We start from the raw sequence: 22,275 nt of genomic DNA on the forward strand, positions 1-22,275 counted from the left end.
ACCACACATTGTCTCTAAAATTGTTAAAATAATATGAATTGTCAATAGAATTTTGGTTATTGAGAAAACTAATGTTATATATACTGTCTTAGTTAGGTTTCTACTACTGTGAACAGAAACCATGACCAAAGGACCTCTTTTAAGGACAACATTTAATTGGGACTGGCTTACAGGTTCAGAGGTTCAGTCTATTATCATCAAGGTAGGCAGTATCCAGGCAGACATGGTGCAGGAGGAGCTGAGAGGTCTACATCTTCATCTGAGGGCCATTAGAAGAACACTGACTTCCAGGGAATTAGGAAGAGGATCTTAAAGCCCAAGCCCACTGTGACATACCTACTCCAACAAGGCCACACCTCCAAATAGTGCCACTTCCTGTGCCAAGTATATATAAACCATTGCATATACCTTACACCATAATAGATACACATATGCTAGACTAAACTCTAAAGGGATCAGAAATCTAAATGCTAAAAATGAAGCCAGACAAATAATTGGAAGAAAACATGAGTGGACTTCTATAAAATGTAGTTGTAGGGGAAAGTTTTCTAACTATGACTCTAACTATTCTTTTAAAAAAAAAGTGCTTGGTACATGTGACTACATGAAAATAAAAAACATTTACATGGTGGGGGACAGGGTAAGCAAAGACAAATGGCCAAACAAAAATAAAGAAACTGATACAATATGAAAAATACATGAATGTATGGGTAGGTAGATATATACATACAAACACATACATGCACACATACATATAAACATTCACATACATGCATATTTATGTTTGCATACATGTATGTTTCTTAAATGGTCTTAAGCATGAAAGTGCAATCTAATCCATTTATCTTAAGAACTAAGACAAATCAAAAGTACTTTATGATAACGGTTCTCATGGACCAGGCTGGGGAGAATTTAAAAACTAAACATGGTATCTTTATAGTTTTTGTTCTGGGGAAACTGTCATCTTGCACATCACTGATGAGAGAGCAAGACTGGTGTTGAGGGGATTGTCAGTATCTAATTGCTTCTGTGCAGGGAGTTTGTCAGTATCTGACAATGCCAAGCTACCTTTTGTTCCAAGACTCACTTGTGGGATCTTTCCATGGAGACAACTCCACGGCCGTGAAAAGAGAAAGGCTAGATCACCACTGTGCTCATTCCAGTAAGTACTGACAACTGTCCAAATGTAGAACAGGGTTAGAATGAGAGGCAGCAGATGCACATGATGAAGCATTCTGTAGCCATAACAAAGCTTGGGGAGGAGCTCTACAAACGTATGGAAGAGTTCCAGAATATATTAATGCTACAAGCTAAAACAGGAAGAGTGCCTTCAGATGATGCTGTTCTTTTCTCCTGCTCACCTGCTTTTCAATACTCTTGTTAAGAAATGAGGCCCCTGGGCTGACAATGTAGATGACCTCATGATTTTCTACAATACAGGAGATTTTTGGTCAGCTGTAATTAAAAGAACTAAATAAAAGGTACTTACTAGAAAATGTCCCATTAGCTTGAATGTCTGTGACAAATCCTTTCAGATGTCCTTAATGTGTTATTATGAAATTCAATTACACAGCATGTTCACCTCGCCTATTTCAGCAACTATAATCTAGAGATAGCTGTAAGCAGTGGTTGAAAGTCTCTTAAATATTACAGGTAGGAACTGAGTAATTTTTATTTTAAAATACTTGTACACTGGGAGAATGAGAGGCTTGCAGAAGAGAAAGTGTATGAGTGAATGCTGAACTGTGGAATGCTCTGGAGAGCATGCAGCCATCTCTTACTGGTTGAACTGGTTTGGCCACCTCCCACTTAGTTTAGCATTGTAAAACAGGTCAAAGCATGGGCTTTCTTGATCAGAAAATCACAAGTGAAATTTACTGAGTGATAACTCTGTACCCAGATCCATGCCAAGTGGAGTTTGTCTAATTCTATAAGCAAAACTCTGACATGTTACCATCTTTCTCCTTTGTACAGGCCAAGCTCAGAAGCATTGAGTGATTTGGGCAAGCTCTTACTGTAGGGGACATGGAGCTGGCACTGGTCTGAGAGCTGATGATCTTTGCTTCCAGTTAGAACCGCTTCCCACTGTAGATTAGAGAAAATACTAAGTTCAGAAATTTAGGAAGAACATATTATAAGAACATGGTCTCGCTTAGAAGAAAAGGGTAAACAATATAGAGTCCTACTATCCATGAAACAAGTAAGATTGACATTGGAAAATCCTTTCCATTCCCTGCCTGACCTCTTCTACCTAAGCAGCTTCGGAGCAGATTTAGGGATGAAAAGCATTTGACTTGTGCCTTCTAGATAGGACCATGTGAATTGAATCCACCCAGGTATCTAGTTGGCGGGGAACAGAGACTATGAGAGAGGAGGTAGAAGGGCATTAAGGTGGTCCCACGCCAGAGCTAAGGCTGACTTCTGCTCCTCACATGGAGAACACTGTCGTCTACAACACATCACATAGAATGTCAAGCTTTCTCAACGCAGATCAGAAAGAGCATCATCTCTGCTGTATTTCATCTGCTTTGCTGAAATAATTTTCTTATGGGAAAAAGTGTGTACAGGATAGTGAGATGTCTTAGTGGATAAAAGTTGTTGCCACCAAGCTGTAGGACTTGAGTTTGATCTCTGGGACACATAGGGGGAAGGAAGAGAATTAACTCCTACAAGTTGCCCTCTGACCTCCACATACATATCATACACCCACAAATAAATGTACTGAAACATAAATGTACTATATTTTGATGGCAAAATAATAAACTTTTTACCATTTTTATCTGTTATTTTTGAGATTACATTAGAATTACTCCTTTCCCTCTTTCCTACCTACCTCTAATCACTTCCATATTCATCTCACATTCATGGCCTCTTTTCATTAATTGTTCTTACATGCATATATATATGCATGTAAGATATATGTATATATATATATATATATATATATATCCTATCTAGTCTGTATAATGTTATTTGTGTGTATGATGTATGTTTTCAGGATAACCAACCAGTATGAAGAGAAATGGTTATTATTTAGCCTGTGGTTTTAATCAAGCAACTCATTGGGTAAATGTTCAACTCTTTATTAACCTCTTCACAAAGCTGAGTATTACATTCTTGACATTTTTCTTGCTGAAACATGAAGGAAGATAAAGTGTTCCTTTGTAAACCCCAGAGAAGTGAAAACCAAGGGGGCGCATCAAGTCAATGTATGGGGCTGCAAGCGTATGGCTCACTTCCTCTCTCTTCTCTTTAGAGACTGGCTGAACATGCTGAGCCCACCAATTGTCCCTCCCAGCCAGCAGCTGGTGGAGCAGTCTCTAGACTCCTCTGCAAGTTTGAGTGTGCAAGGTAAGAATGCAAGAAATGCTATGCATAAAATGATAAAAGTAAATTTCAACACAAAGAGTCAGTCACTCCGAGACACCTCTGCCTTCAAACTGGCCATCCAGGCTTGCCCATACAAGCTGAGGTCACCTCTGCCTTGCCTTTTGTAAAATCCTTTACTAAACAAGTTACAGAGATGAACCGTCCTGTCCTTCTGAAGGCTCAACCCAGGGTAGCATACAGTTGATGTCTACATAAACTCCCATCTCAATCTCCAGCTGTACCACTTCCCACTCTGTGACCACTTGTGAGTTTTGATTGCCACCTCTACCATTCCTGCCCAACCCTACATGCTGCTTCTGTGCAGAGAGATTCAGCAGGGCACAATCTTTGAAGCACTTAGAACTGTGACTGCCAAATACCACAGCAGTTGGTATCATAGTAAAGCAGCCCCAGCTTCTCGGAACACTGGAGTACAGCCATGCACTGCATGATGTTTTATTCAGGACTGGACCTTACACAGATGACACCGGTGTGAAAAGATTACAGTAGAACTGGGAAATTCCTTCTTCCTGGTTTCCTTTCATCACAGCCATCATAAGATCATAGTGGGACACATTTCCTATGTAATTGTGGTTTGCTAGTGTAAACAACCTGCTGGACCACTGGTGGTTAAAAGTATAACACATAGTCACACACGGTACATGATGCTTCATGATAAGTCGTTTTAGAATGTTCTCCTTCCTACTAAAGGCTGTTTACTGTGAAACAGCATGCCATGCTACAGGAACAGCCTCATGTATCTCTGCTGTTTGCTGCTTCCCGGTCCCATCAGGAGACACATCAAGTGATGGAACAGTGTCCTACTGGCTTGTACAAATTAGCACACTATGACATTCAGACACATATGCAAAATCACAGCATTTCTCTATATCACTGTGAGATCCCATTGTGAAATGACTTTGTCTGTATGCATTTTCCTTAAGGCAGCCCTTTCACTAAAGCAAGGCCAGGACATACCTGTGAACAGTGCAAGCGTTGGTAGGAAAAGGAATGAAACCCCCCCGCCTTGGTGTTGTCTGTGATGGGGACATCATGAAGCTGAGCCAGTGGGTTTTATTTAGGAGCAGGGAATCTAGGTGTCAGGAAATTCAGAAGGGGAACACTAGAGACTCTTTGGACTGGAGATGAAAGTCAGTTGTTGAAATGCCTGGTTAGCATGCATAAAACCTAGTGTGAGGACACAGTGTAAACATAGCTCTCTTGAAGCACAGACAGACAGATTAGGAGCTCAAATTCCTGTTCATCTGGTTTCAGGCTAGCCTGTACTACCTGAGACTCTATCTCAAACAAAGAAACTTTTTAAAAGAGTCTCTGTTGACAGCAGTGGTTAGGTTGGCAGGGGTGGGAGGAGACTGAAGTTCATTCAAGTGCAAACTGGAGTGTCAAATGACCTCCAGTAGGACTCTGAGACACTTTTCAGGGTTGAGTCTTGAAGATGGAAGAACACATCTAGAGTTTTGTTGTTGTATTTTTTTTAAGTGAAACTAATATAAATTGCTCCAGCAAAAGTGCCAGGTCCCCGCTCCCCTGCTGCCCTGCTGCCCCAGGGAGACAGTGAAGCATCCGTTTTTCTTCAGGTGTGGAGAATAGAGTGTGAGAGCTCATACATCTGACTTGTACTTTGTGCCTGCCCAAGGGATGGAGATGTCTCTGTGATTTACTGTCTGAACTAGATTATGCCCCTCAAATTGGGAATCTTTGTAGAGGTGTACATTTATAATTACTTATGACAGAAAAACGGAATCTTGGCTGTCAGGAGGAGACCTTGCTGTGAGGGAACAAATAATATGTTATGTTAAGTGTCCTAAATAAAGCACAGGAACCGGGCACATGGTCCTTGAGCAAACGATACACACACACACACACACACAGTTGAAGAGTGTCTTCAAGTTACCACACATGGCTCACTTCTGGCCTTGGAAGTTACACAATGTTGAAGGTAAACAAAACTCCTGCTGAGGACAAGTTTTAGAAATTCATGGAGTTGTAGCAACATGGCCAGGGTTACCAGAGCAAGAGCAAGTCCTCCTGCCCCGGACACCTCCCTGCCCCCCCCCACTCCACCCTACCCCCATTCATCAGCTGCCCACTTCCCGTCTTCCTAGGAATTTGTACTTCATACCTTCAGGAGCTAATGTTTCTCCTGTTTGTTCACTATCTCCCTCTGTGATATATGTGCGTGGTTTGAAGTTAATTAATACCATCATAACTACTATTTCCTATTTGCTTAATCTCGCCGTGATAATGGCGAGATTTTAGGCAGCGTAGCACAATCGGTACTTATCTGGTATACTGAGATAGGGTTTCCAGCCAATCCTGTAAAATATTTGTCAAAGAAAAATAATGTTCAGGTTTCTGGTTGGTGTCAGAAGAGGAAGGCATGGCTGCAGTCATCTGGAAAGCATCCTGGGATTCTGTTGCCATTCGCTTACATGTGCTGAGACAGTGCATGTTTAGCCCTCACACCACCATCATGAAGCAAATATCCAAAAAAAATTTTTTCTATTGAAAGTTCTTGGTCTACCAGAAAAATTAAACATCTACAGGATCCAATGACTGTGTTTTTAATGACACACAGAGAGAACAAAGAGAATGAGACTTCTGGCTACTATGTCAATCTTGGACTGTGTCAGCTCTCCCACCCCTACTTGTTCAAAATGGTTATCCAGAGTTGATGAGATCCAGGGCAAGGCTGGGACCACTGAACCATGGACCTGTACATCTGGAGTGTCTACATGTAACCTGCCACTTTATGGCCAGCTCAGAGTCTTATGAAGACAGTTCACCATGTTCTCTCTCTTTCTCTGTCTCTCTGTCTCTCTCTTTGTCTCTCTGTCTCTCTCTGTCTCTCTCTCTCACACACACATTGATTTTTTTATTCATTTCTTTTTTTTATTCCCAAGTAGCCTTAGTATGTAAGAGACTTTCAGTTTGCTAACTCAGAGACCCAGGTCCCTGAACAGTTTCTGGAAATGTTTTGGGTTTTCCAAATTCTTAATAGAGCAATTCACAAAAACTTCAGCCTGGGTTTCCTTCTTCATCCCCAGGGTTTATACATGTGGGCAACTTCTGAAATCAAATGTTAAGCAGTGGCCTTTACAATTTCTTTGCAAGCAGTGAAAACTCACTTCAAAAGGAGTCTCATCCAGAACCTCAGTATATGAAAGAGGATGAGCATCTCAATGTCCTCCCCTGGGACTCTAACAGTTAGTCACAAATTGGTTCAGTTCAGCCTGTTGTTTGCCTTAACAGGTAAATGACTTGCCCAGAGGTCAAATTTTCAGTCAGAGCCCATGCTAAAATGGGGCTACCGAGACCTCAGCATCTTTCTGCTGAACTGCTGTCTAGTTTATAAGTGTGTTTTGGTTTGGTTTGCTTTTTGGTTTGTTTTGGTTGTTTTGTTTTAAGTTGGAAGCACAGAGAAAAGAGATCACCATCTTGATATTTTTTAGGACAAAAATAACAGCTAATGAGTGATGTATCTTTCTGTGTTCTGGATCTTCATGTATAATTTGATTCTCCCAGTAGCCTCTAAACTTTAGAGTCTAAAGTATGGGTTCTGATATCACCCCATCTTCCATACAGTTCTCTGGGACTGTGCAGCAATGCCCTGGACCACCTCACTTCCTTCCTGGAAGGAGAAGCCAGTGCTCCTGGAGCAGCTAGAGGTAGGAACACACTTAACTGGCAGGGAACAGCATGGTGACCTAACTAATGTAATTCTAAAAAACCTCCTGGCCCATACCAAAGGAAGTACATGAGTTACATTGGGCCCTGAAACCCCAGAGTCCTGTCTCTACCTTATTCAGTAGGAAGCCATGTCCCTACCAATTTGGGCTTAGCCAGAGTATCTTCAGTATCTAAGCACCACGCTAAGTGACCCATGCACCTGGCCAAAACAGCATTGTGCTTACAGAGTTCTGTTCTGACCCTGTCACCAACTAAAGGAGAACTGGCAGGTTCTTCGTGGTTCCTCCTTGGCCGTAATATGCTTATGGAATATCAATTACCACCAGCCCAAGTGCCCTCAACACTTACTGAAAAAGTGTTTTCTCTGAGCCTATGTGAAATGTAAAATGGGAAGTGAAGATTTCAGAACTTACTCAAAAAAAAACTACCGAGCTGACCTTTTGAGAATGAACCATACTTTGCTGGAAGAATGGTTGTCAATTTGTTTTTGACATTTGTTCCTTTACAGATATGACCCTTAAATTATTCATGCCTACCAGTTCCAACATAGAATAATAATCACCACTCTCTTCAGCGTGTAGACCTCTCTGCAATTCACAAAAAAAAAAAAAAAAAAAAAAATCTGGAGTAAGCAAGGCCTTCCAAGGGAGGATTGGCATTGTCAGAGTCTCACAAAAGTAACGCCCCTGCACATTCTGTATGGCAGTGTCACACGGGCCATTCAGCTGCCAGTCTCCCACAGGATACAAATAGGCAGCAAATGCTCTTTTTATGCATCATCTAAAGGACTATTAAAGAATTCACAGAATTCTCACCATTCCTTATAGACAGACAGACAGACTGACAGACACGGGGTTATCTGGCCACCTGTTCTCTATCAACAGAAGTATCCTTTCATAGTTACTCTGTTTCCAGCTACTTAATGACTCACATGTGACAATAAGAGTCTAAGAGTTCTGGTCCCCACAGCAATATCCAGGACATAAGTAAATACTCTAGAAAGTTCTGATATGCAGATGACTGTTTGGTCTGTGGGAGACACATGGCAATTTAAGCTAACCTGTGGATTTTCTTAGGATTTATTTACAATGCAAAGCAGATTCAGATGTGGTATGTGGCAGTGCTCATGTAATCACTACAGGCAGCCTGGGCTGTGTAACAAAACCCCTGTCTTTTTCTTAAACTTTAATTGACTCTATTTTCAATTCCAAGGTCGAAAACATGTATTCTGTCTTGGGCGGCAGTCATATTCTTTTTTTTTTTTTTTGATAAGTTCTTTGAGAAATGTATACAGTGAGTTTTGATCATATTCACCACCCCTCCCACAACTCCCCCCACGTCTGCCTCCCCACTTCCCTTCCCACCAAACTTCGTGTCTTTTTTTTTTCCCACCAAGGCCAATCTGCGCTGTCGGAATATTCTTAGATGTGTAGCCTTCTTCTGAAATGTGGCTGAATTGTCGGGGGCAACACTCTTTGAGAAGACTGATCCTCCCAAGACTTAGGAGGAACAAAGGAATCACAGAGCTGACCTCCCCCAGAAGAGGGGATGTAAAGTTAGAGAAGTAAAAGCAATAACAGAAACTTAATGATGTTTGCCCCACATGGTATGGGATTTTTCTGCACGTTACCACATTGTCCTGTAGGACATTATGTCTTCCATGACAGTGAGGATAGGAGACTAAGTAGACTGTCTCCCACATCTCAGCATGAAGGAGTGCAGAGCCCCAGGCCTGACCATCTACAGCTTGACCTGTGCTCTGGTACTACCACAGAACACCCACTGAGGTTAGAAAGAACCACGATGTGACAGGTCCTCTGTTGGCTTTTAGTCTACTTAACATTCTTCCTATGAAGCTTTCTGGATTGAATAGTTCTCCTCATGGTTTTGGGGAACAGGGAAGAGGTCAGCCTTCAGTATTATACCTCAGGAGTCATCCATCTTGTTTATGGAGAAATGTTTTTCATCTTGCCTTGTAGTCTAGCCTGGCCAGCAGGTCCCAGGGTTCTGCTTGTCTCCCCACTTCAGAGACTGAGATGTTGGGTTCTAGGGATGAAACTCGGGTCTTAGTGCTCTCCGTGAAAGTATTATGCTCTCCCTCCAATTCTCAATAGCCCTCTTAGTACTCTAGTTAGACCCCCAACTCAACTTTCAACTTGTAAAATGTTTCATGGTCTTTCTATGACCTTCTAGAACACAGAAGGCACTTCTACAAGGTACCAATTACCATTTATTCCCAACTTAAACTTGAGGCAGAGAGATATTTTCTCTTAAAACACTTTCAGGGGCCAGGGCTGAATCTTCTATAGATCTCAGAGGTCTTAAACTAGCAATATGCTCACTACTATAAAGAAGTGCCGTTCTTTCAGGAATGTAAGTCAGTTCTATAATTGAAACAAACCCATTGCTGAGTCCAAAGCTCCCTAGTCCCTCTTCTAGAACCATCCCTACTTATGGAGTACCACATGCAGTCGAGAAGTATGCCCAGCATGGAGGCCCAGCTTTCCTTGCTTGTTAGCTCAGTACTGACACCTAGCCAGAAATAATGCTCCTCCAAAGCTGTGGGCTCTGTAGGCTACGACAGTATGCAAGGCGCCTCCCTCACATGTGACAAATCACATTTGGAATTATAATAAAAACAATTTGGAAGGAATAAAGTAGCAATAACCCCTAATTAAACCTCTAAGTCCCACAGTGTGACCCTTAAATGGCATCTTCCAGATAAGACATACTCAGTCATCTACACAGAGGATGCTCAGTCCCCTGTGGCAGCGGACCTGTAATCATGCACATGACTTGCCTTCCGGAAGCAATACAGCTTTCCAGCGGGAGAACCTTTCCATCATCCCAACTCCACCCTCGCTCCTCTTTCTTCCTCCACATTGAAGGCACCCGTTTGCTGAAGACCCGAATGGAGTGTTTCCCAGTAGACTTCCCAGATGCTACTGTGCATGAATTCCTCCCTGCTCTGAGGGATGTTGGTAGAAGACGCTGCAGGCTCCTGGTGCTCAGCAATGTCGTATCTCAAGTGTTATCCTTATTGACTCTCAGGCATGCTGTTCCACACAGTGCCCCCTCACTGGGAATCACTTAAACAAGTATATTAGTGCGCACACACAAATACAGTCAGTCAGTCCTTAGGATCTATAGGAGGGAAAAATGCATTTTTTTTTTTTTTTAATTCTAGAGGCAGCATCAGAAAAAATCGAAAATCAACTATGGTGTCTTGATTCTGAGACTGTCAATCTGATAAAGTAGTGCCCTTTATTTGTTTTCAAGCGCTAAGCCTCAGCTTGCACATACAGGTTTTCTATTATCCACAGTTAAAATGCATTAAATATAGATAATTAACATTTCTATTAATTGGCTCTCATAGGTGAACTGAAGGGGTTATTTCCCCGAGCGGATGCAGCAGAGGGCGGGCAGCCAGTACTGCTGCATTCGGTCTGGCTCTGCTGAGCTTTCACCTCTTACTGCTGCTAACCAATTTCAGAGTAGATGAGGCTGAAAGTTTGTAAATAGATTATTATCTGAAAGGTAATTTTATTTCAGTAGAAATGGCTTTGTTATAGGGAGAAGAGTAAAAATGTAATTTGGACCCCTGTCCAGATGCTCTGAGCCTAGTAGCAGAAAATGGTTTTATTTGTTAATTTGTCCTTTTGGAGTTTCTATAGCCAGTATTTAAATAGAGCAATTTAGCATTTTCAGGGAAAAAATTTTAAAACTCTGCAGTATCCAAGAATATAATTGAAAATTACCCCATACCCATGCAGGATAATTACCTTTCAAAACATTCCCCAACACTTGACATCATAGTGGCAATTGCTTAATGATATTATAATTTCATTAAGCAGAGATTCCTATGGCAAAATGATTAAGTTGGAGGCCTCAGAAATTAAATTACAATGAAAACAAAACCTTTTATATACGTTTAAAATACTTATTTCTATGTAAAATTGTGCATAAGCTTACCCAATTTTTGTACAAATACGATTGTTGGAAGTTTTAAAATTCACGCATTTCAAGCTTAGGTACTAAAACTCACAAAAGTATGTTAGGCCCATGGTTCTAATGCATGACGCTCCCATTCTGTGGTTGTATGTATCAGGACGAATGCATTTGTATAGCATTTACTGCTTTGGTTTATCTGCATTGTACAGGAAGAGCTCTGCTAATGAATCAGACCCACCTTGATTCTTTTGCAGTTGGTATTAAAGACACAGAGCCCATCACAGGGGTTATTTTCATCTTGAAAGATCCCCAGCTGGCTGTAAAATGTATTTGGTTTGTCCCATTTAATAGCACTAGCTTGCATTGTTATCATTTTTAGTGCAGACACAGGCTACTATGAACAACTACTATACAGACCCCTGTTCTCTTGCTCTCAACGGTTGGTCTAACCAACGGATTATTAGCAAAGACCAGAAATTAAATGACAGATCCACAAGCACTCATAATTCACTGTTAACCTTGTGACTTATAACTTTCATATTTTCATATTATATTTGATAGAAAATTTGGTTTTCCTCTTTGAAACAGGTATAATTTTTTTGTTTAAGGACTTTTAATCAAAGATGAATTTGTCTTAGTGTCCTATATAAATCAGTTAGGAACATTTGATTTCATTCTAACTCACAGCCCACCCGTTCCCCCCTCCCCTCCCCCTTGTAAAAAAAAAAACAAGCAAATACAGTTTGGAGGACCAAGTAAGCTATAAGGAACATGACCCTCTCTTGTCTAACACAGATGGCCCATGTTCTCCATAATGATGAGTGTCTTTGTTAGATTCTGTTGCTGTGATTAAAGACCATGACCAATGTCTCAGCTTACACTGCGTCAATGTCTGAGGGAAGTCAGAACAGGAAGCTGGAGACAGGAGCTGATGCAGAGGCCATGGAAGACTGCTGCTTACTGGCTTGACCAGCTGCTTTTCATAACCAGACCAGGGTTTCACTGCCCACAGTGAGCTCGTTCCTCCCACATCAGCCCTCAATCAGGAAAATCACTGCAGGCTTACACACAGGCCAGTCTGGTGGGGGAATTTTTTCAATTGAGGTTCCCTCTTCCCAAATGACTCTGGCTTATGTCAAGTTGGAATAAAACTAACCAGCACAATGTTTATAGTATTTGTTAAGAACTCACTGTATGCGAGTATGAGTTTACTCTATCCTCACTAGAAACATGGCAGGTACTATTAATATCTCAACATACACAAATAGAGGCTCAGCAGTGAATTTTCCCAATGTCCCATAGTAGTTGGATGTAGAGCTATCTGCAGATTGTCCCAAGTGTCTTACCTCCTGCCTCTACAAAGTCTTTGGTTCATGCTTAGCTGTATTGATACACATAAGTTACTAAAAATATATAGCTAATAACTCATAGTTTATCTCATCACTATCCTAAATAGTATTAACAGTCATTAACTGAGCAACTGCTGTGTGCATTGTGCTATGCATATTACCACATCCAACCTAAACTTCCACAAAGCCCTATGGCACAGACATTGTGATTACCAGTTTATAAATGATGAAATCAAGGTCCAAAGAGGTCCAAATGAATCTGCAGCTCGCCACCATTCAGGCAGCCATCCTCATTCCCCAGGGATGCAGAATTTGAACTACAGGTATTTTTAGTTCTTCTGGAGAAGTAATGCCCAGTTAATCTTTAGTGGCTGCTTTGCTAAGTGGCTGGTATGGTTAAGTTGAATCTTTTGGAAAGCAACTGTAAGCATCTCCACAAGGGGAAAAAAACAGAACAGAAACAAAAGAGCCTCAGAGACCGTTCTTAAAGCAACAAAAGAAATAAGGGAAAGGCAATATTCCTTCTCAGATCTCCTGTTCACTAAAAATTGTGCCAAGTAGCCATGTTGGCTACCACTGTTAATCCACTGTGGTTGATAACAAAGTTCTCTAACACTTCAAGGATGTAAACTCTGGTACACTAAGGTCACAGGAGCTCCTCATAGTGTCTCTGGATCTGGTCCTTTGTAGTATGTAGATTCATCTACAAAATCTTATACAAGTATTAGCCTTTGCCCTCCCCAGAAGACATTTCCATTTATTGGTCAGTTCTAATGCTAAGAAAATTCCTCCTTGTTCTGAGCCAAAATAGACTTCCCCAAAGCCCTCTGGACTCCTCCTGGAAGCCCACCAAGTCCTCTGGACTCTCCCTCCTCTTTAAAGCAGCAAGGGTTAATCACTGAGCCTGTTCTTTTCTTGGGCATATTGAACTCCTGGCCCTTTAATAGACTCTGTCATATTCACCAGTAGGTTTTGAAACATGAGAAGTCAAATTTGTTCTGCTTCCAAATTTGATATTTGAAAATGTAGGACACCTTTACATTTTTCTAGTCTGTCTCATGTTTAAACTCCCAATTAAATGTGTGATTCCACACCCTTCACAAAAACATAAGCATGGTGCTAAAAGCTAAATTTGGGCATATTAAGATTTTAAAGAGTGTATTTGAGCAGACGAGCTCTCATGCATTGGTCACCATCAGTCTGCAACCAAGTAGGCTCAAGTGAGAGCAAGAAAACGAGGAAACTTTAGAATGTGCCCTTGAAGGCTAGCCCATGAAAATGCATGTGATAGACTTGGGGGAAGCCAGTTTGAGGATGGTAGACAGTTTCTTAGCAGCAGGGCACAAGTCCTGTTTGTCTGTATTTACATTGATCTGGGACTTTGGTATCCTTAATAAGTAGGAACCTGGGGCACTGGAGCAAACTCGGATTAACAGCCTGTCAATTTTTACAAGGGTATTATGAGAAGGGACACCGAGATTAAGCCTTATTACTTGGCTTTGTCCCAAGATCTGCCTCTGAATCACCACCAGGCAACCTCAAATGACCTATTTCCTTTGTAGGCCTCAGCTTCCTCATCTGCAAAATGAATACCCTAATACCTGGCTGTTCTACATGGTCATGACTGTCTAAGGTGCTACTGCAAGAGAAACTGCCCTCCAGACTGTTAAGGGCTCCTCCAGTGAAATACCAGCCAGTGGGGCAGATGCATCCATTCGTCTTAGTCCTGCTTTTAAAGACTGTTGGTGCAGAACTCACCAACATACATCCACTGCACACTCCCTAAGAACAAACCTGTTTCCTATAATCTTTTGTACCTGGTAACCACCTCAGTGTCTGGCTCCAGAAGGGGCTATGTTTCAGGTGGTAACAAGAGGAAATAGGTTCTAGAGTGGCTTCCAAGCCTTGTTCATTATGAGAGCTTATGCCTGTGGTCATAACTCCAGTTTACCGATGTCCTGATGGTGATTGTGACAGCTTGCTCTGATTTTCCTGGTAAAATGCCAGCCTCCTCCACCACCTGACTGTACCATGAGCATTTAAGATCATGGACTTTTTGTGGTTTTGTGTTTTGTTTTGTTATGTTTTGTTTTGTTTTGTTTTGTTTTGTTTTGTTTTGTTTTGTTTTGTTTTTGAAGTCAGGGCATTGCTGTGACCCGGCTGGTCTAGAACTCATGGCCCTGAACTCCCTGATTATTGAAGTAACAGTTTAGTACACATCCCAGTAAGATCATAGGCTTTTACTTATGTTTTCAAGAAACAATTTTAGAGACTGAAAAAATGACTCAGTCAATAATGTGCCTGCCACACAAACATAAGGACTTGAGTTCAGATTGCAACACTCGCATAAAAGTCAAGAATGGGAGTTCAGACCTCTATTCCCAGCACTGGAAGGTGGAGATGGGTGAGTCTCTGAGGCTCATTGGCCAGTCATTCTAGCCAATCCAGTGAGCTTCCAGTTCAGGGAAGGATACTGTTTCAAAATGTAAGCTAGAGAGCCTCAGAGCATGACAACACCCATTGACCTTTAACCTCCATTCAGTGTATACACACAAAAAGAGGCACACCCATGAACCATGCAGTTTTCCACTGAACCTCTGTCACTTCAGATCTTTCTCATGCTCACAGCACACACTTGTCATTGGTAGGGGTGAGCTAAAAAAGAGGAAAATGTCCTAAGCACCTCTTATTCTCTGTGACTACCCTCACCCTTCTCATTCTGAAGGGAAAACACAGACTTTCTGAAGGAATCGGGTCTCAAACACCAAAGTCTTTGACACTGCTGGGCACACAAGAGAGCTCAGAAAGTATTCTTGGAAAACAGCTTTAAATGCATACTGCATATTGGAAACCGAGTTAATGATTTAGGCAATGGGTGTTCCCTCCACTTAAGCCATCACCTATAACCCCACGGAGCTTAGACATTCCTACTACAAAGAAAACTATAGCTCACCTAACATATTTTCTGCTTTATGGATTTTAGCTTTGCAAATGGCATCATTTAAATGCATAGTTGTTTGGTAACTTTTTTGGAACAAAATGAGTAAAGACTCTATTTTGACTTGGACTCACACTGCTCCACACTGGACACAGTTCTGGCACGTGTGGTAATTGCGTTTTGAATATCATCCTGTATATCCTGATGCTAATGGCTCTGACATTTTATCTTCTCTATACCATTTGGTTTTGCTTGTTTCTTTTTATTCTATTTTACATGTAAGAGTGTTTTGCTCGCATGTATGTCTGTGTACCATGTGTACAGTGCCCACGGTGGCCAGAAGAAGGTGTTAGATACTGTGGGACTAGAGTTACTACAGGAAGTTTGAGCTGCCATGCCAGTGCTGGGAATCAAACGTGGGTCCTCTGTAAAAGCAACCAATGTTCTTAACCACTGCATCACTTCTCCAGCCCCATACTTGCTTTTTAATCCTTCATTATGGAGTTGGCTCTTTGAGTCCCTGGCATTTCTTCTCAAACTTATAGTGCTTAAGTGAATCCAGCAGCTTCTGCCGTGGTCCTCCTTTCCAGCCTAACCTTTGCTTGCATAGAGAAAAGCTCTTGAGAGAGGTGGTGACCCCCACCCTGAATCCATTCTGGGACTGCACTTTAGGAATTCTGGGCCAGGCCAATGGTTAATGTCTTGGTGGTTCCCCTTGCCCACAGGTGAAGAGGACCGAAGTGTAGAAGAAGAAGAGGAAGTGCTGACTCTCTTGTATGACCCATGTCTCAACTGCTACTTCGACCCTCAGACCGGCAAATACTATGAGTTGGTCTAGCCCCTTCTTCTGGAGATGGAACATAACAGCAGCATGAAGTTCACAATGGGTACCAGGACCTGGGTGTCGGGCATGGGGACCCATGGAGTAAAAAAGAATAGAATAGCATTCAATGTTAAGAACATCTGCATTCTCTTTGTAGCTGTGTGTGTGTGTGGCTTTGAAAGTTGTGAAGGAATTAACACAGACCAGATTTTAGGCTTTGAATTTGTTCTTAGTTGTTCATTCCAATCCTCCAAGTCTCATTTTCTATATGTTGTGTAAAGAAATTAAGAATTACTCATTCAAATTTTTCCAGTGTTAATCAATAATAAATGATGGCTTGATACACTACAGAAAGTGTATTCTTGTTTAAAAGATGTCTGAAACCTTTTTATGTCTTGTTTGTATTAAAAATAAAGTATAGAGGCCAAGAGACTGCTTCCTTTTGTTCACCCTGTTGTTCTCACCAAATTATTTCTAGGCAAGTCACCATTAGGAAACATGAGCTGCTCAGACTCAGTGATCAGGTTTGTGGGTGTGGTCCCACTATGTGCTTTCAGTTCTATCCCCTCCAGAATTGGCCAGGATCACAGCATTGTTAATCATTAAGCTACTTTGCACTATAATTTACCTTTACTCCTCCTAACTTCTACCACTGATCTTTGAATCCTAATAATCTCACTCCATGGATCCAGATTTAACAAGGAGTTATCATCTAAACACTCTTCCACGTCTCACTGCTTCTGCGACCTGTCCCTAGAGAGAGCTGAGTGGCTTCCTTTGGTCTTTAAGGTCCATCAGAGCAGTAACTATCCTCATCCTCCATTTAGATAGACAGCCTTGAGTCATGTGCCAGGTACTTTAAGACTGAGCCAAGAAAGTTCTTATTAACAGGCATGTTTTGTTATTTCATAAAGGTTTTTGATAAGGAGAGCTCCGTTAGAAGTGGAAAGTTATTGGTGTGTGGATGGATTTAACAGCAGTTCTCTGATTTCATTTAATATTGCTCGATAGGGAAAGTAACTTTTTTCCACAAGCAGATTTGGGCTCCTGTCCAAAGGATCATACATTATTTAAAGCCATGTTTGTGCTTGATAAGCTTTTAATCCCTTTTCTCAAATTATACTTTGTTATGAATTTCTCTCAAATATCTTCATGTTTACAAAATGAAAATGAATAAAACGGGGCTTCATAGAGCATGCAAAATTGCCAAGGACTAGCCTCAACTTAGAGAGGGGTTCTAAGGAAGGGGTGTCTGAAAGCTGCCAAAGAACAACTGGAAGTCAAATGGTGGGTCCAAGAGACAGCCTGTGTTCTGCTTGAGATAGCTTTCCAGATAGCTCTCTCTCTCAAGACAGCTCTCTCTTACAATTCCAAAAAACTCTATGGAAAGCCCAGTCTTTTATTTACCTATCAATTCAGTCATTACCCATGTTCCCTTTTGATTGTCCCATGAAACAACACCCCCGATTCTTAGAAAAGACAGCAAGCACATTTATTTTTAATATTGCAAATTAATTCAGAGGTCTGCCTGCCTTTGTAAGCACAGACAATAAGCTAGTTGGGTGGGATCTCACTGTGAGATCACCATTCCTACCACACCTGGGCCTAACCCAGATCTGGCCCAGTCTGACTTTGTTTATTTGAAAATTCCTTGACTGGACTTTACTGTATCAAGATTCTTTTTCCTGTTGGAGCCTCCTAGGAACAGATGCCTGAGTTCTACATCCACAGAGTCTGGCTTGGTTGGTTCCAAGTACATCCTGGACATTAGGGATTTTTGAAACAGTGACTTAGCTTTGCATTCCAGGTTGAAAGTCTCATGAATGACTAGTGGCATGTATGCCTGTGGAAACCATTCCACGGTCTCCGTTTACTTTCAAGGCCTTAGTTCCCAATGTGTGCCATTTATATCTAGGACTGGTGGCTGCAAAATGGACGCTGAAAAAATAAAACCACTCAATATAGATCTATATCCTAAGGTAATTAGGTATCAGTCTGGTGACTGATTTAGTTTCCTGTTTCCTTTAATCAGAATGCAACTTACGATGACTTAGACTCATCAGTCTCTAAATTATTATTGAATTACATATCAAAATTAATAGGAATTATGAAAGAACAACTGTCAGCAATGCATTGTATCACACCAATGATTTAGTGTCCCTGGAAATGATGAACACGCTGTCTCCTCCACCCCAGCACCAGCCTCCCTCTCACCCCCTCCAACTAATTTGTTTTCTATTGAAGGAAATGGCTAACATACATATGCAGACTTTGAGGGAAGAAAAAAAAACTTTGCCATATAGTATCTCTCTGTATTTCATAGATTAATTTCACTCAAATCAGTTGTTTCAAACACATTCTTGGCTTGGGTTTCTTTTGAATATTAAACAGTTTTAAGAAACAAGAGCAGTGTCATCACAGAGTACAGAACTCAGAAAAAAAATAATTAAAAGAATTTTAAACTTGTTCTTTGACTTTAGTTAAAGATCCAGCTGTTGGAGGCTTCTGGGCTGTTGTATTTTAAACTGTAAAATGACAGAAAACACAGAGGTATGCTTGCTTTGCTCTCTCTGCACACTGTGCCTCTGTCGTCTGAAATTGCTGGAATCTCTTGGGAAACCCTGCTATTAAGGTCACAGTCTACCATGTCCAGACAGCTCCCCTGAGCTCAGCACAAAATGGAGGACCCCCCTTCCCAGCAGTGCTTCCTCCTCTCTGCCTGACATTATCTGGGAAGACTGATTCCCACACCCACTACCTGAGAAGTATCACATAGTCCTTGGCAGAAATTACAGGCTCAACTTCCTGGAATGCCTTTCTATGCAAATGAAGTATTCCCAGTACCGTAAGCCTCAGCCAATGACTATTTACCCTAAGAAGAACTCCTCACTCTCCATGGTTTATAGACACACATACCTCCCCCCCCCCCAAATAAAAAACACAGGTTGTTTAACTGAATATCATCTAAGAGAGCTGTTTCACTGAATACTGTCTAAAAGAGCTATAACGCTGGAATCAGAGAAGCCCACCCCCACCTCCCCACCCTGGCACTCACAGCTGGACTCCTGCTACCCCACCTATTCCAGACTCCCCTTCATCCTTTCCCACCTGGTGTGCAGCAGTGCCCAGAAACCCCAAGGGAAGAAGTGGAACTCAGAACCATGAAAATTCAGCATCAGCTATGCCCCTGTGTTTGTGTAGCAGCACCTCAATTTTATACATCCTTCATTTTATACTCTGGGTAAGGTGTTCATAGAATTCTTATCAAGGAAATTCTATTTTCTCTTTCTCCTAGTAGGCAGGTTGGGATTCAGTCTTCTAATTGGGTAGAGCAAGAATGATCAAAGACTTTAAGCTTCTGACCTTAAGAATCAGGTTGGAAAGCTAATTTCCCAAAGACACTCAGCTGCAGAGGACAGAGAGTAATCCATGATCCTCGCTTCTGGGTGGGTTCCTCTCCCACTTGGAGGACTTCAGATGAGGATTCCAATGGTCTACATGCCATTGGATGACTCTTACATGAACCTTGCCAGGAGCGTGGACGCTTTCTGTTCTCAACATCTCTTACTCTACGTATCTCTCCCTCAATTGTCAGAGGGGAACTCACCAGGCTCACATCCTTTATATGTCAAGGATCAGCATTGCCCAGCTGCCCTCCAAGAAACAGAACTTCCATTCCAGATCAGTAAATGCAGTGTGAGTGGAGAAGCACATGTTCAAGGCAGGGAGGGACTAGAAACATAGTCTTTATAGAGGGTGTGGGTAGAAATGTGAGAGATGAGGGTGTGAATTCAGATGGCCCATAAATTTTCCTGGGAATAATTTTTAAAATACATTTGTTCACCCTAGATTGGAAAGGTACTTACAAACCAAAGAAAGGATTCCACCAAAATCCAGGTTAATGAACCAATAAATGAACTGAGGTTACTTAGAGATGCATGGCTGACTCATAGGCTGCTATACCACCAGGAAGTTCCCTGAGCAACTTACTGGAATATAAATTCCTGAAGAGTCCCACCCACAGCAGGGGCAACTCACAAAACATTGTGCCAATTGTAGATTCCTGTGGACAAATTGTAGGGATCTACCGTATTGAAGATTACCCTGTCTGTGGTCAACTTTCTCTGTTCTATGTAACTGAAGAGGGTGGAGGGCCTCAATGAAGGCTGTGAACCCAGTGTATTTCCGCTCTACCTCTACAAGGAGATTTTAATGGGCTTGCTTTCATGAAGGTCTTGGAGTGATAACAGCTTCTCCTGGTATAGACAAGGATCTGGGTCAGTGGGAATCCACTCGGTCTTCCATGTTCTTGTGACCCACAATAAGAAACTGGACAGATACACATTGGGAGTAGGAGAAGGAGAAATAATTAATTGGGCAGCATTCCCCCAGAGTATAGAAGTGGGTCATAGCTGGAGAAAAGTCAAAGTCTCAATGGCGCTTGTTTCCAGTGGTTGAGACCTTTATAGGTCACTTGTCTAAATGGCTATTTTGCTCAAGCTCTGTCTGCTACACTCTGCTGCCATGGTGGGTAAAGTTTTCTATCTCTGCCCATGGCTTTTCTTTATATGCTAATCTTGACCTCACTCTCCAATTTACCTTCCTGCCACAGTTGACTCAAATCAGCTAGCTTGTGTCCAACACAGAAGAGACAGTTACACTACAGGCTGGGTGTGGTTGGAATATTTGTTGCTTTGGGAGGATTGTGGTACCTAGATATCTTACAGATTCCTGACCAGGCTGCAAGAACATTCTTCAGTCTCACTTTTCATCCCAAACCAGGAATACTGAAACCTCAGTATTCCCCAGCTGAGACCTTCATTACCCAAGGTGAAGAAACTTTGTGCCATTTTCAGTTATACAGACATATAACGGTAGGTAACACAGTTAACTTCTAACAAAAGATAAATCTAAGCAAAGGTCCGTTTATCATGGATATTGCACCTTTACATCTTAATGAATACTTTGGTTCTGGTTTGTGTGGTTTTAATATAATTTAGAGTCACATTAAGTCAAAATAATTTGACTTATAAGAATTAAATTGCCAATAAACATGGGCCACAGATAACACTAATTTTTACTGCTGACATATTCTTCTGTAGTTAATCACCTGTAATTCCGTGAAGCGTTACCGGAGTGAAGTGTGGGAAATAGTATTGATTGGGTTTCATCAGCTCAGCTCATCACTCTCAGGGTTTTGCTGAACTTGGCAAGATTTAAGCATATAAAGCTTTTTCCTAATAGAAATAAGTATTGTCAATATTTTAACCTGTAGATCAGAAATTCTCTCTAATTTGCCATAGAGGATACTTCCGAAGGCATTGGGGAAACTGCTCTTTTTGGGACTTTAATTGCTGCAACTTATCTAGGAGAATCTAGCTTAAATCCAAAAGGGGAAAATACTTTTGTTAACTTCTGATAATACGTCATTCTGAAATATAATTTCTATTAATAGAGTTTCCATGATCTATCAGTAAGTTAAGAGACAGGATTAAGACTGCCTTTAGCTTTGCTTTATATCTTCCTGAGACAGGATTATCTTAATTAAAAAGAATCAAGCAAATCTCACCATTTTTTCTTTGTACTGTATCTGCCAGCTTTATGTCACTACCATGGAATACATGATGATACAAGCTACTTAGTGGGGTAAAAAGGATTTACTTGGCACACATTTTTGAGCATTCAAAAGTCCCATGATACAGTTCACACTCTGTGGTAAGAGATACCCTGTTGGTGCTGTCACCTCCAAATGAAGAGCACAATATCAAGAACAAACAATTACACCTTGCAACAGGAGCAGAAAGTATACATTGGCCAAACTTACAGTCTCGAGAAAATGTCTCAGGTGGCCTAGAGAGCTTCCACAAGGCTCCACCTCTTCAAGCTTGCCTAGCACTTCCCAGGAGGATCACCCCAGGGAGACCAAGCCTCTAAACGCAGTAAGCCCCTTGGGGACACCCAACCTACACTTAAGCCATAGAACCTATTAACTGGAAAACTGAAGCATACATTTAAAACCATGCATTAAATTCTTTCACAAGCTTTTCAACCAACCCCACTAAGAAAAGGAAGCATCCTTTTGCCATTAGACCTAACTTCCTTGCTACTTTTAGTAAGTATAATCTCCTTCCCCC

At 41.4% G+C, this 22,275-nt stretch overlaps 1 protein-coding gene across 1 annotated transcript in view; it reads left to right on the forward strand.

Annotated features, from left to right (window-relative positions):
* CUNH3orf67 (chromosome unknown C3orf67 homolog) overlaps positions 1–16,489 on the forward strand; it is a 220,966-nt gene extending 204,477 nt beyond the window's left edge. The window contains exons 15-16 of the mRNA XM_028786032.1: positions 3,257–3,351; positions 16,044–16,489. Coding sequence (XP_028641865.1) covers positions 3,257–3,351; positions 16,044–16,156 — 208 coding nt within the window. The 3' untranslated portion in view covers positions 16,157–16,489. The remainder of the gene's footprint in view (positions 1–3,256; positions 3,352–16,043) is intronic.
* The last annotated feature ends 5,786 nt before the right edge of the window (positions 16,490–22,275 follow it).

The sequence above is a fragment of the Grammomys surdaster genome, unplaced genomic scaffold (genome assembly GCF_004785775.1).
Source record: "Grammomys surdaster isolate TR1022 unplaced genomic scaffold, NIH_TR_1.0 125428, whole genome shotgun sequence".
In the NCBI taxonomy this organism is placed as follows: domain Eukaryota; kingdom Metazoa; phylum Chordata; class Mammalia; order Rodentia; family Muridae; genus Grammomys; species Grammomys surdaster.